The sequence below is a fragment of the Camelus dromedarius genome, chromosome 15 (assembly GCF_036321535.1).
Source record: "Camelus dromedarius isolate mCamDro1 chromosome 15, mCamDro1.pat, whole genome shotgun sequence".
Lineage (NCBI taxonomy): Eukaryota > Metazoa > Chordata > Mammalia > Artiodactyla > Camelidae > Camelus > Camelus dromedarius.
The window spans coordinates 45,279,751-45,301,540 of NC_087450.1; the positions used below are offsets into that span (position 1 = coordinate 45,279,751).

General features: G+C 46.7%; 2 protein-coding genes across 3 annotated transcripts; both read right to left on the reverse strand.

The window, feature by feature from the left end:
• Positions 1–69: 69 nt before the first annotated feature.
• TRIM54 (tripartite motif containing 54) lies at positions 70–15,295 on the reverse strand. Of its 2 annotated transcripts, none has more exons than XM_064494659.1 (9): positions 14,778–15,295; positions 4,453–4,625; positions 3,750–3,921; positions 2,196–2,291; positions 1,283–1,516; positions 1,003–1,022; positions 756–880; positions 533–622; positions 70–227 (listed from the first exon to the last, which is right to left on the reverse strand). In XM_064494659.1, exons 1-9 carry the CDS (start codon positions 14,943–14,945, stop codon positions 211–213), a joined length of 1,095 nt encoding a protein of 364 aa, XP_064350729.1. In that variant the 5' UTR covers positions 14,946–15,295; the 3' UTR covers positions 70–210. The 2 variants fall into 2 exon arrangements, with proteins under 2 accessions (XP_064350729.1, XP_031322626.2); XM_031466766.2 differs by having other exon boundaries at positions 1,003–1,025.
• A 1,836-nt stretch (positions 15,296–17,131) lies between these two features.
• On the reverse strand, positions 17,132–18,913 carry DNAJC5G (DnaJ heat shock protein family (Hsp40) member C5 gamma). The gene is made up of 5 exons (XM_031467380.2): positions 18,801–18,913; positions 18,281–18,494; positions 17,943–18,087; positions 17,408–17,472; positions 17,132–17,206 (listed from the first exon to the last, which is right to left on the reverse strand). Exons 1-4 carry the CDS (start codon positions 18,911–18,913, stop codon positions 17,429–17,431), a joined length of 516 nt encoding a protein of 171 aa, XP_031323240.2. The 3' UTR covers positions 17,132–17,206; positions 17,408–17,428.
• Positions 18,914–21,790: the final 2,877 nt, after the last annotated feature.

A 21,790-nucleotide genomic window follows, 5' to 3' on the forward strand; every position in this document is an offset into this window, starting at 1 on the left:
TTTGGAGAGGGCGGGATGGTGATGCGATCGTCTGCGAAGCGAAGGCTGACAGCGAGCAGTGAAAGGAGCTGCGGATTGGGACGCATTAGCCCTTTATTGAGCCCCTCCCCCGCGGCGTGGCGTCGAGCTGTGTGACACGGTGGTCTCTGCTTAAGATCTTTCACGACTAGAGCGCCCGACCCCGGTGCCGGGCTCCCCAACAAGGGCGGGTCAGTGCAGGCCTGTGCCTAGGAAAGAAAGCTCAGTGGGTAGGCACTACAAAGGAACTAGGCAACTCCGAAGCCCAAGTCACCCCCATTTCCCCGCCACGAGGGTTTCTCCTTCACTTCCCCGCCGGACCTGGTCTCCCAAACTCCCAGAGGAATGGATGGTGGGAAAAGAAGTTGTACTCCGGCAAGCGCGCTAGGGGGCGCGCCCCTCCTGGTTGAGGTTGGGAGTAGGGGCTACAAGCAAACCTGATGCAGCATTCTGGGGTATAGCTGGAGGAGTGGGCTGGAGCGTACCAGCCGGGCCCCGCCATGGCCACACTCACCTTCCGGCCCACCTGGCCGCTCTTCCTCTGGTCCTGCGCTGCCTTCTTCCCCGTCCGGCGCTACCTCCTCCTCTTCCTCCCTAGAAGCGCCTGGGTCGAAGGAAGGCCGGGTAAGTTGAAGTCCCTGATTCTCTGGCCTTCATGCCCCTCCCTGCCCCGACCCGGAGGGTCTGGACGCCTGGTCCCGGCGGCCCGCCTCCCCCTACCTTCCTCGCTCCCTCACCCGGCTGGAAGTCGATGGTCCTCAGCATTTCGGCCAAGTGCTCCACGCTCACGGTGAATTGCTCCATGCTTTCATAGCCCGGCTCTGGCCGTCCAGCCAACTCCACCTTCGACATTGCCCCGACCCTGAAGCGGCGGCAGCGGCGGCGGCTCAGCTAGAAATTACCAGCCCCTTAGCCCCCCCCCCCCCCCCCGTGGCAGCGGAGCCCCCGCGGCCCCTTCTTTCCCTTCCCGCTCCATCTACTCACTTATTGATCAGTTCCTTGGCCTGCTGCAGGGAAGAAAGGAGGGTGAGAGTAAGCACTACGTCAGCCTCTGGCGGTCCCATTTCTGATCCCCACCACAGTCCTGCGGGGTAGGTGGGGATGCGCGTCCCAATTCGTTAAGGAGAAAACGGACTCAGAGGGGGTGCCTTGCCCAAGGCTGTGGGTCAAGTAGGTGCCAGAGATAAGACTTGAACGTGGTCTCCTGGTGCCAAGGCCCCTACTCCAGCCACCAGGCAGCCTGCCACCCTCCCCCAGGGCCCACCTGCAGGTAGAGCGCCATCTGCGGCTCCTCCATGGACTGGATGGCGGACTCCACCAGCTTAGAGGAGGCCTCCAGGTGGTCTCCGTACTGGCGGATGAGGCCCCTGACGCGCTGCAGCTTCTCCTCCTGCTCCCGGGCCAGCGCCTGCAGTAGCTCACCCTTTCGCTCCTCCAGCACCGCACACAGGGCCTCAAACCTCTGGTTTAGCAACTGCTTCTGCCTCCGGCTGTTGTCCTGAAAGACCAGGAGCAAAGATGAGACCTCACAGCTGAGAGAGCAGCCGGCTGTTTGTCCCACCCTCCTCATTAGAGAGCCAAAAAGAAAAGTGACTTCTCAACTATACCTCAAATTAGTGGCAGAGCTAGAACTCTAGCCAAGGGCTGCTGATTCCCAGATTTTTTTTCAGTAATAATAATAAAATGATATATATTTTTGTTGAGGTTTAATTGACATATAACATATTAGCTTCAAGTGTACAACGTAATGATTCAATATTTGTATATATTGCAAAATGATCACAGTAGGGTTAGTTAACATCCATCACCACACATAGTTAAAAAAATTTTATTTCTGCTTTGAGAAATTTTAAGATCTATTCTCTTAGCAAATAATGATATTTTAAAGAAACTTCATGAGTGCTGTCTATATCTCTGGCCCTAGTTTTCACTTGTGTTCTCTCATTTAATTATTAAAAAGATCCAGTGAGGTAGCCATCATATCATTCTCACCATCACTATTTTATGTATTTAAAATCAAGCCAATCCAAATACAGAGAAGTTAAGTAACTGGACAAAAGTCACAGAGCTAGTGAGGGACAGACCTGCGATTCAGCAGCCTGGGTAAGCCCATCCCACTACTTGTGATGCACCTCTAAGAGCCCAGAAACTTTCCCTCCCACCCATCCCAGGCTCACCTCAATGGTCTGGCACACCTCCTCCATCTGTGTGATCACTGCTTGCACACGGTCATTGCCTGCCACCAGCATTGCGATGCCATCACTGAGCTCACTCTGCCACATACACAGGCCAGCAATTAGGGCTGGAGGACCTGGTCTAGAGCTTGCACCCCTACCACCCCAGCCAGGGCTGCTAAGAGAGGACTACCCCCTCTGCTCCACCATCAGAGCATCTTCAGGGCAGTTTTACAGCTATCTAGAGAGTTTGAAACCATCCAAGAAGTATGAAAGCACATTCTATGGATTCTGGAAGGTGGTAGAGAGAGGAAGTCCTGCACCACCAAACGAGAAAGGAAGAGACATTCACCAAATATCTACCAAATGCCAAGTACTGGGCTAGATGCTTTATCTGTAGATTCATGTCTTCCATCAGTTTTGAAAAATTCTTTGTGATTATCCATGAGGATAATATTGCCTCTTCTCCATTCTCTTTATTCTCTCATTCTGTGACTCTGATTAGATATATGTTAGACCTTCTCATCCGCAACCTTCTCATCTCCCAATGCTGTATTCTAGGTTATTTTTTCAGTCTTCTCTTCCTGAGAGAAATCTGTCATTTAATTCATCCTTTGAATGTTTTATTTCAACAATTATATGTTCATTTCTAAAAGTTCTATTTGGTTCTTTATTAAATCTGCATTTTTGATATAGTCTATTAATGCTCATTTTTAAATTCCATTTTTAAAGCATTTTATACACAGTGACTTTCAATTCTTTAATAATTCTAATATCTGAAATCTTTGGGTGTCTAAATCTATACTTTTTGTTTCTGCTGACTTCACTCATGAGTATATTTCTTTGTGTATCTTCAGTCATGGACTAATCTTTCATTGTTCTCAATCCAAGGAAAACCCAAGGCCTAAATGGAAAGTTTTTCCCTCCAGGCAGAATTTATATTTGCTTTTGTCAAAAGCCACGTGGCACAACTGACCACTTTAGGGATTCCTGGGATTCTAGTTTAACCTGGGATCCTTGGGTGGGTCTTCATTGCAGGTCCAACTTTTAGGATTTTGGAGGCACAGTCTCATCTCTCAAGTTCAGTAATAATTTGCCTTCAGGAAAATCCTGCCTTTTCTGTGCTTATCACTCAGGGTTCTGTTCTCAGCTAACTCCCCCTCCTCTTCTTCCCACCCCTCCCCTACTTGGAGATTTCCTTTACTCCTATGTGTGTACCAATTTTTAAATTATGTTTTATGTAGAACTTAGTCTTGTGACAGTGAGATGGCCTTGATAGTACCTAGTCCACCACACTGAAGTCTCTGCTTGGATCCATTCCTCATTTTATCCTTACAACTCTCAGAAGGAAGCATTTTCATCCCCATTTTACAAGTGAGGAAAGTGAGGGCCAGAGAGGTCAAATGACTCACCCAAGGGCACACTGAGTCATGCATAGAGCTGGAACTTCAGCCCTGATCTGCCTGCCTTTAAAACCAAGTGGAATAAGAGGCTGCAGTTTGAGACCCTGTCCTATGTCCCCACACCCACATGCCTACTAGCTTTGCTTCTTGATACCTTCTGGCGTTTGTAAATGGTGGGCAGTGGGGCCACCTCACAGTCCTTGTGGGCACCAAAGACCTTGCAGAGTGAGCAGGTGGGGACTTCACAGTTCAGGCAGTAGATATTGATCTTCTCGTCTTCATGCTCCTCGCACATGAGGTGCTGCTCAGCCTTGGAGTGCAGTGGCCTGGAAGGGGGCAGGCAAGGTGGCAGAAGGGTCAGGGGCCAGGCTGGTGGGGGCAAGAGTATGAGGCCCCATGAATGCCTTCTCTTCAGCCTCCACCAACCACCACCACCTTCTTTGCCTCCGCAGCTGGTGCTGTGGCTGGACAGGAGAGCAACTTCCACAGTGCTCTTCATTTGAGGAATAGAGCTATGGGGTAGAGAAGGCCTAGATCCAAGAGCAGTTTCTGTTCCAGGGGGCAGAGAAGGCCCACAGGGCAGGAGGTCATGGAGGGTTGGCAAGGACCTTGCTGGTGGACTGCCAGCCCCTCCCCATGTGGAGAGGGTGAAGCACTGACCAGGAATCAGAGGCCACCTAAGTTGGGTGAGTTCCAAGCTGGGGGCAAGTCCCTCCTCCTTTCAGGGTCCAATCCTCTCATCACTAATCTGAAGAGTCAGGTTGGTCATTTCAGCCCCTCCCTTCTGGCCCTGATGGGCTCCCTGGCTGTGTCCCAGGCCCTGCACTTTAGAGAGACAAGAGGCCCTAACAGCTCACCGGGAAGACTCCTGCTTGTAAATGTCGATAATGTTTTCCACTAGCAGGTTTCGCTGCAGGCCGTAGACGCCGTGTCGGTCCAGGACGACCTCATGCCTGCAAGATGGGCAGCGGAAACGACCTCCCGAAGACACGGTGGTGGAGCCCCGGGATTGCCACAGGGGGTTCGAGGCCTGTGGGACACAGAGAGTGAGAGAACAGGCACAGTGAGTCATGGGGGAAATGGGACGACATAGGGGGAAGGTCAAGGGAGCTGTGGAACAGGAGAGGGGTGGAAGGGAGGCATCATCTCTTTTCTGTGGCTGGGTGCTCCTCTGAGAGCAACTCAGGGTGAGTGGCCATGGAGACATTTCTCAGCTTTGCCTCATTACTCGGCCCACCTCCTTAAGTGTCTCTGATGTGCATTTAGAGCCTAGCTTTGATCAAGGCCTAGTAAGGGCACAATCTCCTCAAAGGGGCCCAGCTTGGAGCTCTGGGGAGACATTGACCTCAGCAGGAAGGCTGAGGTAGGAAATGGACTCAGTGGTGCAGCCAATGTCCTCCAGCCTGGGGCTCTCCTGTGCCATGTCTTGGGGAGATTCTCTGCAGCCCTAGACAGAGGCACAGAGACAAGTGCTGAATAATGGGGCAGGCACATCAAGCTGATTAATTCAGGGAAATCACTCCAGGGACTGGGAATCAGGAGTCTTGGGTTCTTGTGCTGCCCTGATGCTGCGCTATTATGTGAATTTGGGCAAGTATTCAACCTCTGTAAAATTAAGGACCAGATTGGATTATTCATTCCACCACAAATATTGAGTGCGTGCGGTAATTGGTAGGCTCCGGGGATAAGATAAGAATAAGTACCTCCCTGCCCTAAGGAAGAGCAAACTGACAACCACATCCAGTGGGCTGGGTGTTGTAACAGGAGGAAGCTCAGAAGGAAGACTTAGCAGAGATGCTCACCTTTCCTCCCACTTACACCTCATAGAGAACTTGTTCCACCCCAACCTATAAAGGAAAGCCCTACTGTGACCCAAGCCACAGACGGCTGGTTCAGAATTGAGGAGGTGATCACCTGATCCAACAGGACCAATCAAATTTTCCCTCTGAGAACTTGGAATCAAGACCCAGAGGCTGAGTCTGATCATGTGTGGCTTTAGAACTGAAATATGCTTTGTGGAGTTGGGACAAGAGCTGACATTGTGGCCAGTCTGTGTAAGCAGAAGTAGAAAGTGTGAGGGGTCAGACACTGTGAACAGAGAAGGCTGGTCAGCAGGAAGAGAAAGGGTCAATTTGGGGAGAGCCACAGAGATGAAAGACCAGTGGAGACAGCTTGTTGTTTCTTGACATTCCCCCCTTCTCCTTTTCCTTCTTCAACAATAGAGCCCCTGAAGTTTTAGCAAGACACAGGGAATAAAGACCATGTGTCCAAGCCTCCCTTCCCGGCGGGTGTGACCAAATGACTGCGTTCTGGCCAGTGGGATATACATAGAAATGTGCTGTGCAATTTCTAGGAAGTATCTTGGGATGGGCATGCCCTATTTCTCCTCTTTTCTCCTTCCTGCTGTCTAGAATGAAGATGGAATGGCTTAGGCTGAAGCAGCCATCTTGAACCATGAGGTAGCCACATGTTGAGAATGGCAATGAGATAAAAAGAGTGAGTCTCTGATGAGGTTGTCCAGGACTGCCTATCCACACTTTAACTTGTGAGAAAAAACAAAGTTTTACCTTCTTGAAGCCATTATTATTTTTGGTTTTTTGCCACTTACAGCTGAACCTAATACTAAGTGGATGGAAGACTATTCACTCCTGGAGAGTAATGGAGAGCATAGTCACCTGTGACTTTGTACATTTAGGTGTATTTCCTACAGTTGGGTTCCCTGAAATTCTCTCAATCCTTATGCTATACATCAGGTGGTAAGGGCCGGGAGCAGAGGGTTGTACCTCTGCCTTCTTCACACTTCCGTCAAGGGCTGGTGCTGCTCCCTGGAGCAGCTGTCATGGCTGAGCACAGCTTTGTCATTCATCCTTGGGTCCTAGAGTCCCCTCCCTCTTCCAAGCTCAACTCCTCCTGTCATATTCTATCTCTGGCTGGCTTTCCTCCTAACCTCTGGGATACACTTTCCTTTCTGTGTTTGCTTCAGTGATGTTTCTCCCATCCAACTCCACATGCCACTTCCTTTGCTAGTCCCAGGCATGTATGTATGTATATATACACACGGGTGTGTGTTATATACACATATGTACGTATATGTAATATATATGACCTTTGTTACTAGGGTTAAATTTGGATAGTAATAAAATAGTTAAGTTTACCCTTTGGATCTTCTGGGCCCTCTAACTCATGGTACAACACTCATGTTGCTTAGAGGCCTCACTGTGCTGCCCATGTGCTCACCATTTCCCAAAATACGGTACACATACTGATGACAAGCATGAAGACTTTCAGTGGTATAAGGATGGACATTTAAACTTTTTATGTGTTTATTTTAATGTATTTTAGAAAAAAAAGCAGCCTATAAAAAGTGATTTTTTCATGGATTTTGTCATGTAGAATGGTAATATTTAAGCTCTAAAAGTGAGTTCTTTTAGATGAAAATATTCAATGATAGTACAGGTGGTACATAGCTATGGCAAAAATCAGGAAGGGGAAATCAAAATGAAGTTTGGGAAGTTTGCTCCAAGTCTTTCCTGACTCCCTTCCCGTATCAAAACATGTGTGTCTTGTGTCCCAAACCTTTTGCTGGACGGCTATCATGAAAAAGTCATCTGTACCGGTGGATAAAATTGTTATCCCTTCTTGATAACGTCCCTTAACAGAAGGCATTCAAGGCAGCATGATATAGGGAAAGTACCACTGGTTTGAAGGTCTCTTTTGGGATTTGCCATTTATGACCTTGGGAAAATAATTCTCTCAGGGCTCAGATTCCCTCAGATCTAAAAAGAGGCTTTGTACTTAGCACTCAGGCTGACGTTCTGTGTGCAATGAGCCTTAATTGATATATTTATGATAAGAATACTGACCAATGTGTATTTGCCTGTGGGATGGGGGAAAGGGAGTTGGTGGTTTTTATGACCAACTTCTCCTCTCATACCATGCAGGCCACCATCTCCCTCTCTCTAACTTTCTGACTTCTGTGGTCCAGTATCTCACAAGTTTGTGCCTCCCCCGATCTGTCCCTGGAGCGCCCTCTTCCTGACTGATGTCAGCAGTTTCTGAAATCCCATCTCCTCTGAAATAGCTTTAGTACTTTTAGATGGTTCTAGATGGCTTAAATGTAGATTTATACATTCTACAATTTGTGTTATCTGTGAGGTTTAAATTTTACATAATATACCTGTATTATTTTTGCAATCAGAATAAACAATAAAATTGTTTTTTCAGATAGTTAACGTGCTAGTCATTTAATCATAAAGATTAAATGAGTTATTACAGTTGAATTATTATGCAACTATCTTAACAGTTCTTAACATGGGGAGAGATTTGTGAAAAAAACAGGACATATGTTTATAGAGACAGTGGTATCCCCAATTTTCAATGGGTGATGGAGTTTACAGGGTTTAAGATTTTCTTCTTTTAGTCATCTACATTTCCCAAATTTCTCTGTATAGCCCACGAATTACTTTATAAAGTGCATAAAATAAAAATTAAATATTTTTGTAATAATTTCCATTGGGTGATAGAATTGTGGGTGATCTTCTCCTTTTTTTTTTGTTTTAATATAGTTTCCAAACTTTGTAAAAGGACTTTGGGGTTTGAGGGGGAAAAAAAACTTTACTTTCTGAAAATGCAATGCTCAGTCCTGCCATGAATGAAAAGGGGGCGCTAGAGTGCCAGAAGCGTTAACGAGAGAAAACAGTACTTAGGAGGCCTGTAAAGAACTATGCTGGTTCAAGGGGGAAGATGTTTAAGAAGTTACCATTTGAAGACAGAATAGACAGCATGAGGCCACAGGGACTACAGGAGTTTAGGTTACAGTCAGAGGAGTCATGAGGGGAAGCTAGAAAGGTGGGTTTTTACCATGAAGGGCTTTTTTTTTTCATTTGTGGTAAAATCATGGAGGGCTTTGAATCCAAGGGTAAAGATCGAAACAATTTTGTAGGCAAGGTTTCTAAACTGCGAGAGGAAAAAGAGAAAATTGGAGTGAATATTAATCTAACAGAAGTGATCTGGATACATGAGAGGGGAAAGATAGGCTAAAGGCATAGATCAGAAGCAAGGGCCACAGTCAGTGCAAGTCACAGGCCTACAATCAGGCAGAGGCAGCAATCCTGCAAAGACTAGGGGTGCCAGAGGTGGAATATGCCCTATCACTTGGATGTGGCTGGGCTGTGGGGAGAGGAGGGAGCCAAAGGCAATTTTGGCATTTCAAGCCTGGATGCTTGGGAAGATGCTGGTCATACAGGAGAACTTAACTTGGGGACCGCAGCCCCCAAAAGACCTGTGACTAGAGTTCAGAGGGTTCTGTGAATCTGGATGGGGAAGAAATTACATCTTCATTTTCACTAACATCTAGCAGAAATTGAGTGCTTTCCCCAAGTATGAAGGTAGGCAACAAACCACATAGGTTTAGTAGTACCTGTGACTTTGTCACCAACAGAAATCACAGCCATTTTCATATCACATTACAGTTGTTGATCAAATCTCCAAAAACAATTTACACTTATCACTACTTCTAAATTATAGTAATCAGGCCCACTGTTTCATCTCATTATTTAATGTGTTCATCGAGAAACACATATATTACCCTATCAAACATGTTCTAATTATTTTGGTAATTATATTCCAGTGTTTCTCAAGCTTTTTTTCACTCCTGCACCTTCTAAGAGTGTTTTAGACACTTTTTGCCCTATATGGCTAACCCCCCCCCAAATAAATTTTAATACCACAAATCTAAAAATGTCAAACTCACAGAAGCAGAGAGTAGAAAGGTGGTTGCCAGGGGCTGGGAGATGTTGGTTACAGGACACAAACTTTCAGTTATGTAATCAGTAAGTTCTGGGGACCTGATATATAGCATGATGACTATAGTTAATAATACTATGTTGTATATATTTGGCACTTGCTAAGAGAGCTGTAGACCCCACCCCACCCCCACACACGAGAAACTATGTGAGGTGATGGATGTCTTAACCAGCTTGATGTGTGGTAATCATTGTACAGTGTACTCATACATCAAATCATCATATTGTATAACTTAAATATATATAATTGTCAATTATACCTCAATAAAGCTGGGGGACATTTTTTACATGAACACGAAACATAAATAAAAATTAAAAAGTAAAATCACAATAAAAATTTTAAATACCACTGATATACTCGAGGTAATATCAGCCCCACTGAGAACGCATAAGAACGCACACTGTGTTCTAATGCAGTCGGCTTTCTTTATAGTCATATGTATTATGTTTTATGCATTTAAAAACACTGTACTTAAAAAAAAACCACACACACATTGTCCCTAGAAAGGATCCATAGGCTTTACAAACTGACAAGGAGGTCTATGGCACAAAAAGAGATTACTTCCTGCCCTGATGGTGAGTCCCTACATGGTCTCATCACAAACAGGGATTTTATACTCTCTGGTGCAGACGGCAACTTCCTTAATACATCTCCATAGCTGAGAGTCCCGACCTTGGGCTGAAGATTTCTCAGCTGACAATATCCGGTTAGCAAAACCTATCTTCTGCTACTGTTTATCTTTCTATTTCAAGACTAAGCAGTAACTGATTGGCTCTATTGTACACATAAGTGTCTGTGTTCTTTCCTTAAATCTTGCAGTTACACAAGGGAGCCAGCCCCATAAAGTAAAATTTCATGGGTCAGTAATGTGATGTGTGGAGAAAATCCCATCACTCAAAAAACAGAACACCTAGACTTATGTCCCTGCTCTGTCCCTCTGGGTGACTGTAAACTGTTTCCTGTGTTCTCCCCTGCAAAATGGAAATGACATCGATTCTAACTCAAATGGAATCATGCACGAGGAGGTACTCTGTAAATTATAAAGCACTGTGCAGGGGGTTATTAACAACCCTAATCTAGACCTTACAAATACATGACCACACAGAGCTGCAGAACATAAATAACTGTTCTTTCTTAACTGTGAAGGATAAAATGGAATGGAATAAACACATGGAATTTAATTCTAGGCCATGTTCAGGACTTTTCTTTGGCACACATGCCATGAGCTGTCTCTCTTTTAGGCTATATGGTGCTATTTCCTTCATAATGGTCCATAGCATCCAGTAGAAATGTTCCATCTAGAAAGATGCTCTGTGAATGCAGTTCCTCTATCAAATCTGTACTTATCTCAGAATGTTCTCCCTCTTTCCTGGCTACCCACAGTGATGCAGATTTGCGATACTGGCCCAGGATGCAAGGGCAAGTTTCTGGAGGCTATCTCCCGACAACTGATGGCCTGGCCAAGGATGAATAGTGGCCATGCAGGTCCTCTGAGCCAGATCCTCAGCATATACTGGGGAAACTGTGGGGAGATGGTGATGGAAGACCAGACATTTGGAGAAAAGTGTAAAAGCCTTAGAAGAATCTAGGTGCGGCAAAAGCTGAGCTGTGGGTGGGAGAGGGACTTTGGGCAGAGGGCTAGCTCTGCCTGACAGGCCAGGCACTGAGCGTGACATAGGGGTTTGTGCAAGGAGGCTGGCTGAGAGGACTGGTGAGCAGAAGCATGAGCTAAAGGTCGAACTAGAGACAGAATGCAAAGCCCTTCAACAATGGCAATCCATAATGATATTTCTCGAATTTGTGAAATCAGATTGTTAGAATTACAAGGACGTTAAAGAGCAATTTAAAACATCCTTTTCACCGGTATGTGTGTCAACAACAGGCTTGAAGAGGTGAAAACTGCCCGGTTTAGATCACATGGCAAATTAAAGAAGAAACTGGTGGGACTAGAGCCCAGGAAGGCCGAGCCTCCCTCTACGATCTTGTTTCCCACTAAACCCAGCTTTTTCCCTAAAGTAAGGAAGATCTCTAACCCTGCTACAAGGTTAACACAAGTCACAAAATTTTAACAGCCCAATTTCTCCTAGGAGGAGACCTGCTCAAGGCTGGGTTGGGAAGGGGACGTCCCGGTGCCTTTGGAAGCAGGCGGAAGCGGCCGGGGAGGCGGGCTGTGTAGGGTTTCACTGGCTGGCCTGTACGTGACGACAGCAGATCCTACCAGTTAGCCCAGAAAGAACTGGAATTTGGGATGAAGTGAAAAGGGCCATCTCTTTCCCAGACTGCCCTTTATTAGAGGAGGATGCCCCTTTCTTGCTACTTCCATCTCTGCACACCTCTCCCTCAATGGACACCCTCCAGAAGAGCTGTTTCTGAACAACATCCTTACAAGGCCTTCTGCTTGCCTGTTCGGTTACAACAGGTTGCAGCTCAAAACAAGTGCCCACAGGGAAGCGGGGGCAGGTTTAAAAATAAACTGAAGGCTGTTTTAAAGGAGTTTAGGAGTGAACAGAGTTTATAGATTCGGAAACACATGGGAAGATGTTTGTGTCAAATTCCCACACTGACAGCTTTCCTCTAGTCAAAATGCCTGGTAGCTGAGTGGGTGCAAGTGTGCGAAAGAGAGAAATGAGAGGGGGTTAACGTGGTGTTTTGGTGTTTTGTTCTGTTTAAATTCAGAGGGAGAGAGAGCGCAGTGTATTACAGCTCTAAAGAGAGCTAGTTAAATTGTGATGGCAACTATGTAAAAATATATGTGGTGACAAGGGCTTGAAAGTAATCTGCAAACATGAAAATAATTGTGTTGGGGGAGGTCTGAGTATGGATGATTTCCTCCCAAACCCCCAGTGCTGTTCAACATTTTCAATGAAATATTTTAACTTTTCACAATTTGCTTCCTGGCTCCCTAGTTAACCTGATGTCTTAAAACCAAAATTCCCTCAAATTCTTGTTTGTTGTTCCTCATAGCGGGTTTCAGGACAGCAAGACACTGGACACCATCCAAATCTTTCACAGGACTGATTAAATAGACTGTGGCCCAATCATAATAATGGGACACTATGCAGCCATTAAAAAGGAAGATGTGGGTCTGAATGTGTGGGTATGGAACAACAGCACAGAGAGTGAACAAAGGCAGGTATATGGTGAGTCTAGTTTAAATACGTGTGTGTGAGTGTGTGTTATACTGGTATCACTTTTCTAAGTCCTGTGAACTTTCTAGGCAATGTTCTAAGGGTGTTCTTCCTAAGTAGTTTTAAGATAGAGAAACTGCAAATCCTATTCTTGTCCCCATACTTAGAAAACAGACAATCTGATTATGCCTAGAGTTGTCAAAATGTGGAGGCAATGTGTGAAAAAACTAAATCTGCTCATCTTTCAGAGGGAGATCTACTGAGATGTATATATACATAAGTGCAGCTGAAGAACTGGGTCAGCCTCCCACCAGGCCGTCCCAAATAAAGCAGCAAGGAAATGAGCTGTTCACTCCTCTCTCTTTGGAAGGTCCAGGGGTACCATGCACTTTAAAAGATACACATCAGTACAGATCCACAGAACCGTCTCCAAGCCCTGGGAATCATATTATCTCCCCAATATTCTGCACAGGGTTTGACCCAAACAATTCCCAGGTCTCTCTGGGCCCAGGTCAGTATTCTAGAGCTTCAAGGAACCAAAGCAATGTGCCTGGATACAGAGGACTGACTTGAACAAGGGAGGTCACTTAAACATCCTCCAGTCTCCATATATAGGACCCATCCCTGGGTCCCTCTGCCCAGTGATACTGTGTGTTGTGCACTTTAATATTCTGGCTGTCCCTTTTTGAAAAATAGAACATGATACCTTCACTTTCAAGACTTCTCTTTCCTTTCACATACTTCCAGCTCTAATGAAAGGATGTTTCACTACAAATTCATAAGAAGGGATGGCAAAATCTTTTTGTCATTCCCTCCTAGGCATCTCAGCCTGAAAGAAAAAGTTCAGGGTTACTCAGACCAAGGGAAACACCAAGATGGTGGGCAAGGTGTAGCTTCTTATACATGACCTGACGCCCAGGATGAGCAGACATGGCCATCAGTCCAGACCCCCAGAGAGGAAAAATCACTGGCTCTGAGGGTCTCTGGAGCCAAAAATGGCAGGTTTGGACATTCTGAGGAAAAGGAGATGGGAATGGGCCTCGTTGGGAAGATGGCAGGAAAGACCATGGGGCTCAGCGCTCAGTGAAGACGGGAGACAGCAGACAGAGGGTGGGATGCGGGGCACAGCTGTGGGATGGCCTGAATTAGCCAGCCCAGTATTTTCCCCCAAATGTGCTGTCTCCAAAGAACTTAAAAAGGAAGCATTTTCTTAGTTTAAAAATCACTGGGTTCAACACATCTCATAATTTCTGATACAGATGAAGAGTATGTGTTCATGATGTTCCTTATCGCTGCCATGCCTACCAAGGCAGCCAGCTCTGTTCTATTCTAAGTTTTTACTTCATTTGGAAGGACTTTGTGTGTGCATGTGTGCGTGCGCGCATGCGTGTGTGCTGTTACCCCTCACTTGACCTGATCTTTGTTCCATTTTATAGATTACTAGAACCTACACCAATGGCATAGGGCAAGAAAGAAAGCCCATTTACAGAAACCCTTCTGGTATGTGCTGCTTTCATTTTTGAAACCAGTAGCTAAAATGATATCTGTGAATTTGATGAGCTATGCTTTGTTTGCCCCACAACCACACAAAACCCAAAACTGGTTACATTTCTGGGAAGCAAAATTTCTTCTCTGCCTTCTCCCTGATTAAGTGACCTCAGTCCCTTTAACCAGCAAGCTTCCTTTACTGAACAATCTGGAGTGGGGTGCAAGTGTGAACTTCAGTTGGGGGAGAATTCCCAGTCTCCTGCCCACTATCTAACTCTGCCCCCTAAAGAAGGATGCATTCCAGCCTTGCTTTAAATATGAATAGTTTCACTGTCATTATGGACCTTTCCCAACAGAGTTTATTTTTTAATGTTTCATTATCTCATTGCTATTTTCCCCAGACTTTCCATATCATTCTCGAAATCTTAAACTCCAAACTGGAATGCAGGGTCTAGCACGGACTGTCACACAGCCTGGGGTAGGATTACTTCCTTCCCGGTGTCTATGGGGGTCTTCTGTCCTCTGTAGATGCCAGCATTCCGGCTGCTATCCATGCACAGGCTGTACTCGCCAGCCTGCAGAGCAGCTGCTGACTCATGCTTACTTTGGAGTCTGCTAGGACCCCCAGCTCGTCTGCCCTTCAGACAGGACAGCACCACCCACGTCATAGAGCGCTCCACCCATCACCTGCTGGGGGCTCAGCGCCCACCTGATGAGAAGCCTCCCACAAGTCTGCACTACATCTCCTGGCCCCGGCCTACCTGGAAGACGTCATTGGCACACTTGCGGCACAGGTTGTGCTGGCAGGGTAGGATCACCACCGGTTTGGAGAACATCTCCAGGCAGATGGGGCAGATGAGCTGCTTCTCCAGGCTGTCCATGCTGTGTGCATCCCCTAGCAGCGGCTTGAAACCCACTGTGAAGTTCATCCCCTCAGCGATTGTGCCTACCCTGGCCTTGGCCCTGGTCCTGGCCTTCTCTCACTGCCCCTGGACCCTTCCTCGTTTACTTCGGACAGTCTGGGGGTTCTTGTGTTCCCTTCTGTTGCTCACTCCTGAAATAGCTCTGCTATCTTTCCTGTCCCTTCCTCTAACAATTCGCCTCGTCCTTAGATGGCTGTTTTCAGACACTTCTCTGTCTCTCGTTACTCTTTGTCCTGCACCCTGGCCAGGCACATGGAGCTTTTCCTATCCTTCCCTCCCTGAATGGCTTGGTCCCTGGAAATTTCTTCTTCTGTTTCCCAAACGTCTCTTGGTCACTCTCTGGGCAGCACTGTTTGTCTCGCACTCCCCAGAGAGGAGATTAATTTTAACGTGGGGGTGGGGAACAAGGGGCATCTGTGGGACATTCCAATTCCCAATTTAGCTCATGTAAGGCGAGCCACAGTTGTCACTGAGTGAGTGACCCTGACTCACTCAGGAACGGGTGACTCCCTTGAGCAAGAGCAGGGGTGAGCTTCACTGCTTGTGGTGGAAGTCAGAACAGCAAAGGTGCTCTCACTCAGAGGGCTCCTGTGGGCCTGGGACCTTTGTCCAGGGTGGTGACACACAATCTGAATCAGCCTGAATGAGGTACCATACATGGGTTGGGGTGGGAGGAAGGATCTTGCCAGAACTACAGTCAGTGAGAGTTTCTGACTCTGAGGCTTAGCCAGTAATCTTGGCCCTCTTCTTCTGAACCCTATGATTCAGAACAAGGGCACCAGAGATGACAGAGAGAGGCTCTGGTCCAACACTTCCGGTCCATATTTGTTCTTGCTCAGACCTTCCTTCTGTCCCCCTAGGAAATGAAGCCCAGGAGGCTAGAGCCGGCAGGTGTGCCAGGGCCTGGAAGGACCCCATGAGCGTGCCCCTGAGGAAGTGTGGGACTCTGGTCCATGAACACGTCACTGGAGCCACTCCAAGGACATGAAATTTGTTAGGAAATCTAGAGAAGCTGAGCTGGGCAGAAAGGACCTGAATGCCAAGGGACCTATTTTGGGCACCAGGGGAATTGGGTCTCCAGCGAAATTTTAGAGCAGTGACAAAGTCATAATCACAAGGCTCTGGGAAGCCTCTGCTCCAGCTCCACAGTTGTCCTGGACTCCTGCTCTCCAAGGCAGCCTGGTCTCAGACGTGAGCACCAGTCCTCTCTCTTTTTCTCCTACAGGATTTCTTCTCTACCCCAGCACAATTTGTTTTGGGGGACACCCAACATATGCACTGGGACTGGACAAAAGTTCTTTTATTTACTGGCATCCCTTAGCCTTTCTCCAAGTCAGGAGAGGTAAGTTGAGGAGGTACTAGGCTCTGACCCTGCGTAGACGGGAAACGGGGTGATGAGGACACCAAACAGACAGTGTGAAGAAGCACACGTGGAGAAAGGGTCTATGAAAGCCCGGTCTTTACCCTATCACATGTTGCATGCCCCTGTTTTACGAACAAAACATACAGTGATCAGCCTGCGTAAAAAGGATGGAGGTGGGCAGGCTCTGATGTGTGGACTTCGGTCAACCCGCAGGCCCCATGCTAATGGGTGCTGTGCTGGTAGCTGCAGTCTGGGAAGAATCCAAAGGTGGGATAAGTACCCCAAAGACTCAGATGCATTGATACTTTTCCTGAGTTGTCTCATGGTGGCATGGAATGACGCTGGCAATGTGCACGGGCACCAGAAGAAGCTGAGACCAGCCCCAGAAAGGTGTGCGTGCTTAGGAATGGGGCTGACACTAAGAGTTCTTGGTTCACAGAGTGGCAACAGAGGAGGGTTAGCTGGTACAGCAGATCTGGGATAGGATCTACCATGCTTGGTTATCAGGATCTTGATGGAGATACTGTAAGGGGCCGGCCCTACCAGGTGACAGTGGCTCAAATCCCAAAGAAGGCACAGGAAAAATAATGCTCAGGAAATGACTGTCACTACTGCCTGAAACCTCACAAGGGTAGGGATAGGAGGGCTGTTCTCTAACAGATTAAAGTTGGGACTGGTGCTAAAAAGAAGAGTAGCTGGGTGACCCTGTGTGGCCAGGGTCAATGATACCATCAAGAACAAAGATGTCATCCTCACTGGGATGGATGCCATCAATGTTTTTGAATATGGGATTCTTACAAGAAGAGGAGAAAATCAGGGTCAATGTCAGGTCAGGGCTACGTGCTCCTCTCTTCAGCGGGTCCAGTGGACTGGGCAGCAGAAGACACCCTCACTAGGTCAGCACCTAAGAGTAAAAGAAGTTGGCATCTTATTAAACCAGAAGAAATGATCACCCAGAATTCAAAGCAAACCCCCTATAGGTAAAAATATAAACACCTGAAACCCATACTAAAAGGATATAAACTTTTCCACTAATGCCTCATCTGAAAATTAGTGTCTATTCTTATCTTACCGTTTAGTTATTGCAGTATTTCAGTTTTCTTACCTCACTCTTCTTCATCTTTTTTTAATCTTCACTAGAAGTATCTTCCCCTCTTCTAAATCTGTGTCCTATGATGGAATTGAAAAACATATATAAACAATTTAAGTAAGAATGTTTTAGCCTGCGGGTGAGAAAACAGTTACTTGAAGTTATGCATTCATGTCAGTAGGTGGCATTGGTGTGAACTTCAGTCAATCGACACTTTAGGGGATAATCTCAGACATTATCTTTCTCTTGAGTAAATGCAATGAATTTGTCTTCAACTACTGCCTTTTCGAGGCATAGTCTCCCACCCCATTCCTTACCTTAACACCCACTCCATTCAACCAGCTTAACAGTCAGGAGAAGCCAACGTTACACTCAAGCTGTCAGTTTGTGGCATAAGTCCCTCAGAAACCAAGGGTATCCCCTTCTCCTTCCTCACTTTGCCCCAATACTGACTTGAGACTCCCATATTTGGGAGTTCACAGTTTCACCCCCAACCATTTCTTCCATCCCTAATCCAGCTCTTACCCCTGTCCCTTTTTATGGTTCTCACCTGACCTTGGAGGTTGATACTGGACGTTCGGCTCATATTTTTTCTTAGCTGCTTCCTCGGGTGGTGGCTTAAGTGCTCCACAGCAAAAGCAGCAGCAGCAGCAGCAGCAGCAACAGGTGAGCAGAGCACACAGGATGACAAGCGTCTAAAAGGTAGGAAAGAACAGCTTCCGGCCAGCAGTTCCGTATTTCCATTCAAACTCCCATCCCGCAATCTTCCAGCCCCCGGTATATGAGACCACAGAAGCATTTGTCCTAGGAAAGGAGGATTAGCTGTCCCAGGAGAGTAGGCTCACCCCCTCCTTCCTTATTCTTAAGAGACTAGGAGGAATTGTGTACCTTGAACCAACAACTATTCATCGTAAAATAGTATGTGACGCCTTCTTCGCCAAAGTGGTCATATATATATATTCCCAATGAGCCATGCCGATCGTAAATTTTCCGCTTCTTAGGGTCACTCAGTACGGAGTGGGCTGTGTTGATCTCTTTGAATATTTCTGCTGCTTGAGGGTCCCCTGGATTCTTGTCTGGATGATACTTCAAAGCCAGTCTCCTACCCAAGCAATACCCAAAAGGAGAGTGAGGAGAGCATGGGGGGAATGGCTGGGGAGGGACGGTTAGGATGAATGACAGGGATAGGTCTCTAGATAGTGAAAAAAGAATGCATGAGATATGGTACCAAGGATGGAGGCAAGCAGCCCAAGCCTCAATTCCTTCCCATGTCACACTGAAGAGGATGCTGACCCCATCTGGCCCCAAAGTGAAGGCCTGGGGATTTAAAAATGGGTCAGAAAGCAAGAGAAAGGAAAAGGGCTTAAGGGGGAGAATTCCAGGGTTTAATAAAGGGCTGTGTCTGAACCTGTAGGCCTTTTTGACGTCTTCAGGTGAGGCGCCCTTCTTAAGCTCCAGCACTGCGTAGAGAGTTGACCCAGATTTGGACAATCGGCGGGCTGCTTCGTCCACATGAGTCATGATCTGGGTCAGAGCAGAAGAAGCATCTGTGAGAACTTCCACAGGTGGGGCCGCAGAGAAATGAACTTCCAGTGACTGGAAACTCACCACCTTCAGGGGCTGGGCAGATAAGTGACTACAGTGGACAAGTATAAGACAACAGTGAGTGAGACCTGTGACTAGCAGGAGAGTGCTGGTGACCAGAAAAGACATTCAAATTCAGATTTTAAAGAGGAAACATCTTCTCCTCACATGTCCTAGTGTCCTTCAGATACACAGACCTCCAGACATCCCATATTCTACAGAAGGGAAGCAAGGGGAGGTCTAAACCCTGGGAAAAGACTGATCTTGTCCAGAGCTATTAGTACCTTGAATAAACAGCCCAGAGCTTGTTCTAGTTCCTTGCTGGGTTTGAAAGTCCAGCAGGGCCCCAGCCTCTTTATAGATTGGGTCAAGAATTCGGGAGGTCCTCAATTTCCAAGGGAGAAACAAGTCAGACCAAATCCTGAGCCGTCTAAAGAAGTCAGATGTCCAAAAGCCAGGCCAGAAGGCAGTGCCTGCACTAGGCCAGAGACTTTCTTCCTCCTAGTCCCCCCTCAAACCATCCCACCCCAGCCCCTCGGGGAGAACAGAGGGATGAGACAAGGGATAAAGGAGGAAGTGGAAAAGGGGCGCTGTGGGGGAGACCAAAGAGGGAACTGGGAGTGGACCCCAGAGAGTTGGGGAGAGCTTGAGAGGCTGTGACCTGGGATAATCAAGCCAACAAGCTCAGAAGGGAATGCTCTAGTTCCCCAGGTCCCTCTGGCTCTGTGTGGAGCCTCCACCCAGCCTGCCGTCTACCTCGAAGTCGTTCTCTTCAGCCTCAGAAGCCTCAGACAACCTCCATCAAGGTGCCAAACTTCACACGGCCCGTGGTCCAGTGGCCGCCTGCGCTTGCGCACTGTGTCGCCACTCCAGGTCGCTTTTTGGCGCTGCCGGAAGGTCTGGGAGGTGAGGCTACATCGGCCCTGGGACTTATTTCACTCGGGGGACGCATGAGCGTAGAGATCTACCTGGCTCCAGCCTCTAAGGGCTGCGAAGCGTCGGTTCCAGCTCCATTCTGGGGTGTAGCCTCCCGGGGATATCCCTTCTCCGGTAGGAGGGGACTCATCCTGATTAGGGTCAGGGCTCATCCACTCACTTAAGGAAAGATAACAGCGCTTGCAGACCGTGGCTTTGTAAGAGGTATGGTTGCTGCAAACCTTTCTCAAGAGGTATATTCTCTCCCCAGTCTTCTTTTTCAGCATTTAGGTGTCTCCACTTGGTCTGCTTTTCCTTTGCGCCTGCAAACTCCTAAGCATGCTTTAAGACCTGCATCATATGTCAGTATTCCTAGAAATCTTTCCTTCATTCCCTCAGTTGTTCCCACCTTGCTCTGTAAAAGCATTTATCCTAATAATTACATACTGTAGTTATTAGTTTCTTTATATGTTACCTTAAAATCTCTTGAGCGTTTCCAATCGTCATTACTGTTCTTCAGAAGCTTCCTTTGAATATGATTACATTGTGAGGATGTACCATAATGTAATTATATAATCCAGATTGGATAGTTGTTTCTAATCATTTGATAGTGTAACGACCTTATTATGAAAATTCTTATATATAAATCTTTAAATAAATCTTTTTTTTTTTTTTTTTTTTTGCTTTAGGGTAGATTCCTGGAAATGGAATTACAGGGTCAAAGCGAATTTTTTTGAGGCTTTTAATCCATATTGCTAACTTTCTTTCTAGAAAGTTACCAAAAGTACCAGTTGGCCTCCCTAACCAATTTACATGCCACCTACAGGGAATGAGCGCACCTACCTCTACTTGGCCTCACTCCCTGTGATCTCCTACAGGAGGTTTGCACCACTTACAATTTACCACTTCATGATGTTGGTTTTCTTCACAAAGAAGCACTCAGTGTCTCCTATAACATGCAATTGAAAGAGCTTTATTGTTTCGTCCTCACTCTGTTACTCCTCTTGTGGCTTTTATTATCTCTTCCCTTTATTACAGTTACTTGTGCACATTTACCTCCCCTTCTAGGTTTTTGGTTGTAAATCAATACCTCACCCCAAAGATGTGAACCATCTGAGCAAACTAACTGAGGAGTCCATGTGCAACAGGTACAGCGACCACTGTGTTGATTTATGTCCGTAGATCTGTGATCAGTATAGGGGTGGGGATGAAAATTGGTGGCATCACTCATCCAGTTCATAGGTTCTGGGTTAGATGAGTTGTGAGGTTTGTCATCTAAAGGAGCTAAAGCTGACAATTTTTTGATGGTTTGTACTAGGCCAGATTTCTCTAACTGACCTCCAGCCTTTTGTCACCATTGTGGAATGACAGAACTAGCAGAACACCCTGAGTCATTTCTTCACTAGCCCTGGGAAGAGAGCAGAAGGCATGGGAAGTGCAGCACATGTACAGTGAGCTCCTTACCTCAGTCTGCAGGCCCAGCGTGGTCCTCTCACTCCAGCTTTATTGAGTACTGCTGTCTTGCTTGCTCTGGTCTCTGCTGCACTGCTTCTCTGTCAGTTCTCTGAAGACACCATGTTCCCTATCACTCCTCTGCCTGGAAGACCCCTCCCCAGGCTACTGGCGTGGCCAACTTCTCATCTGTGTGGCTCTCAGTTTCGTGTCAGAGTGTCTTTCTAAATTGAGTTCCACTCCTCTCTCCCCATCTCCTAACACCCTCACCATGATTTGTGAATATATATATATATATGCATGTTGATTTGTTTCAGGTCTGCCTTCACCAGTAGACAGTCAACTCCATGAGGGCAGGGACTTTGTATGTTTGTTCGCCATTGTACCCCCAGCATGGAGAACCATGCCTGGCTCACAGGAAGTGAATTAATGATTTGCTGAGTGAGC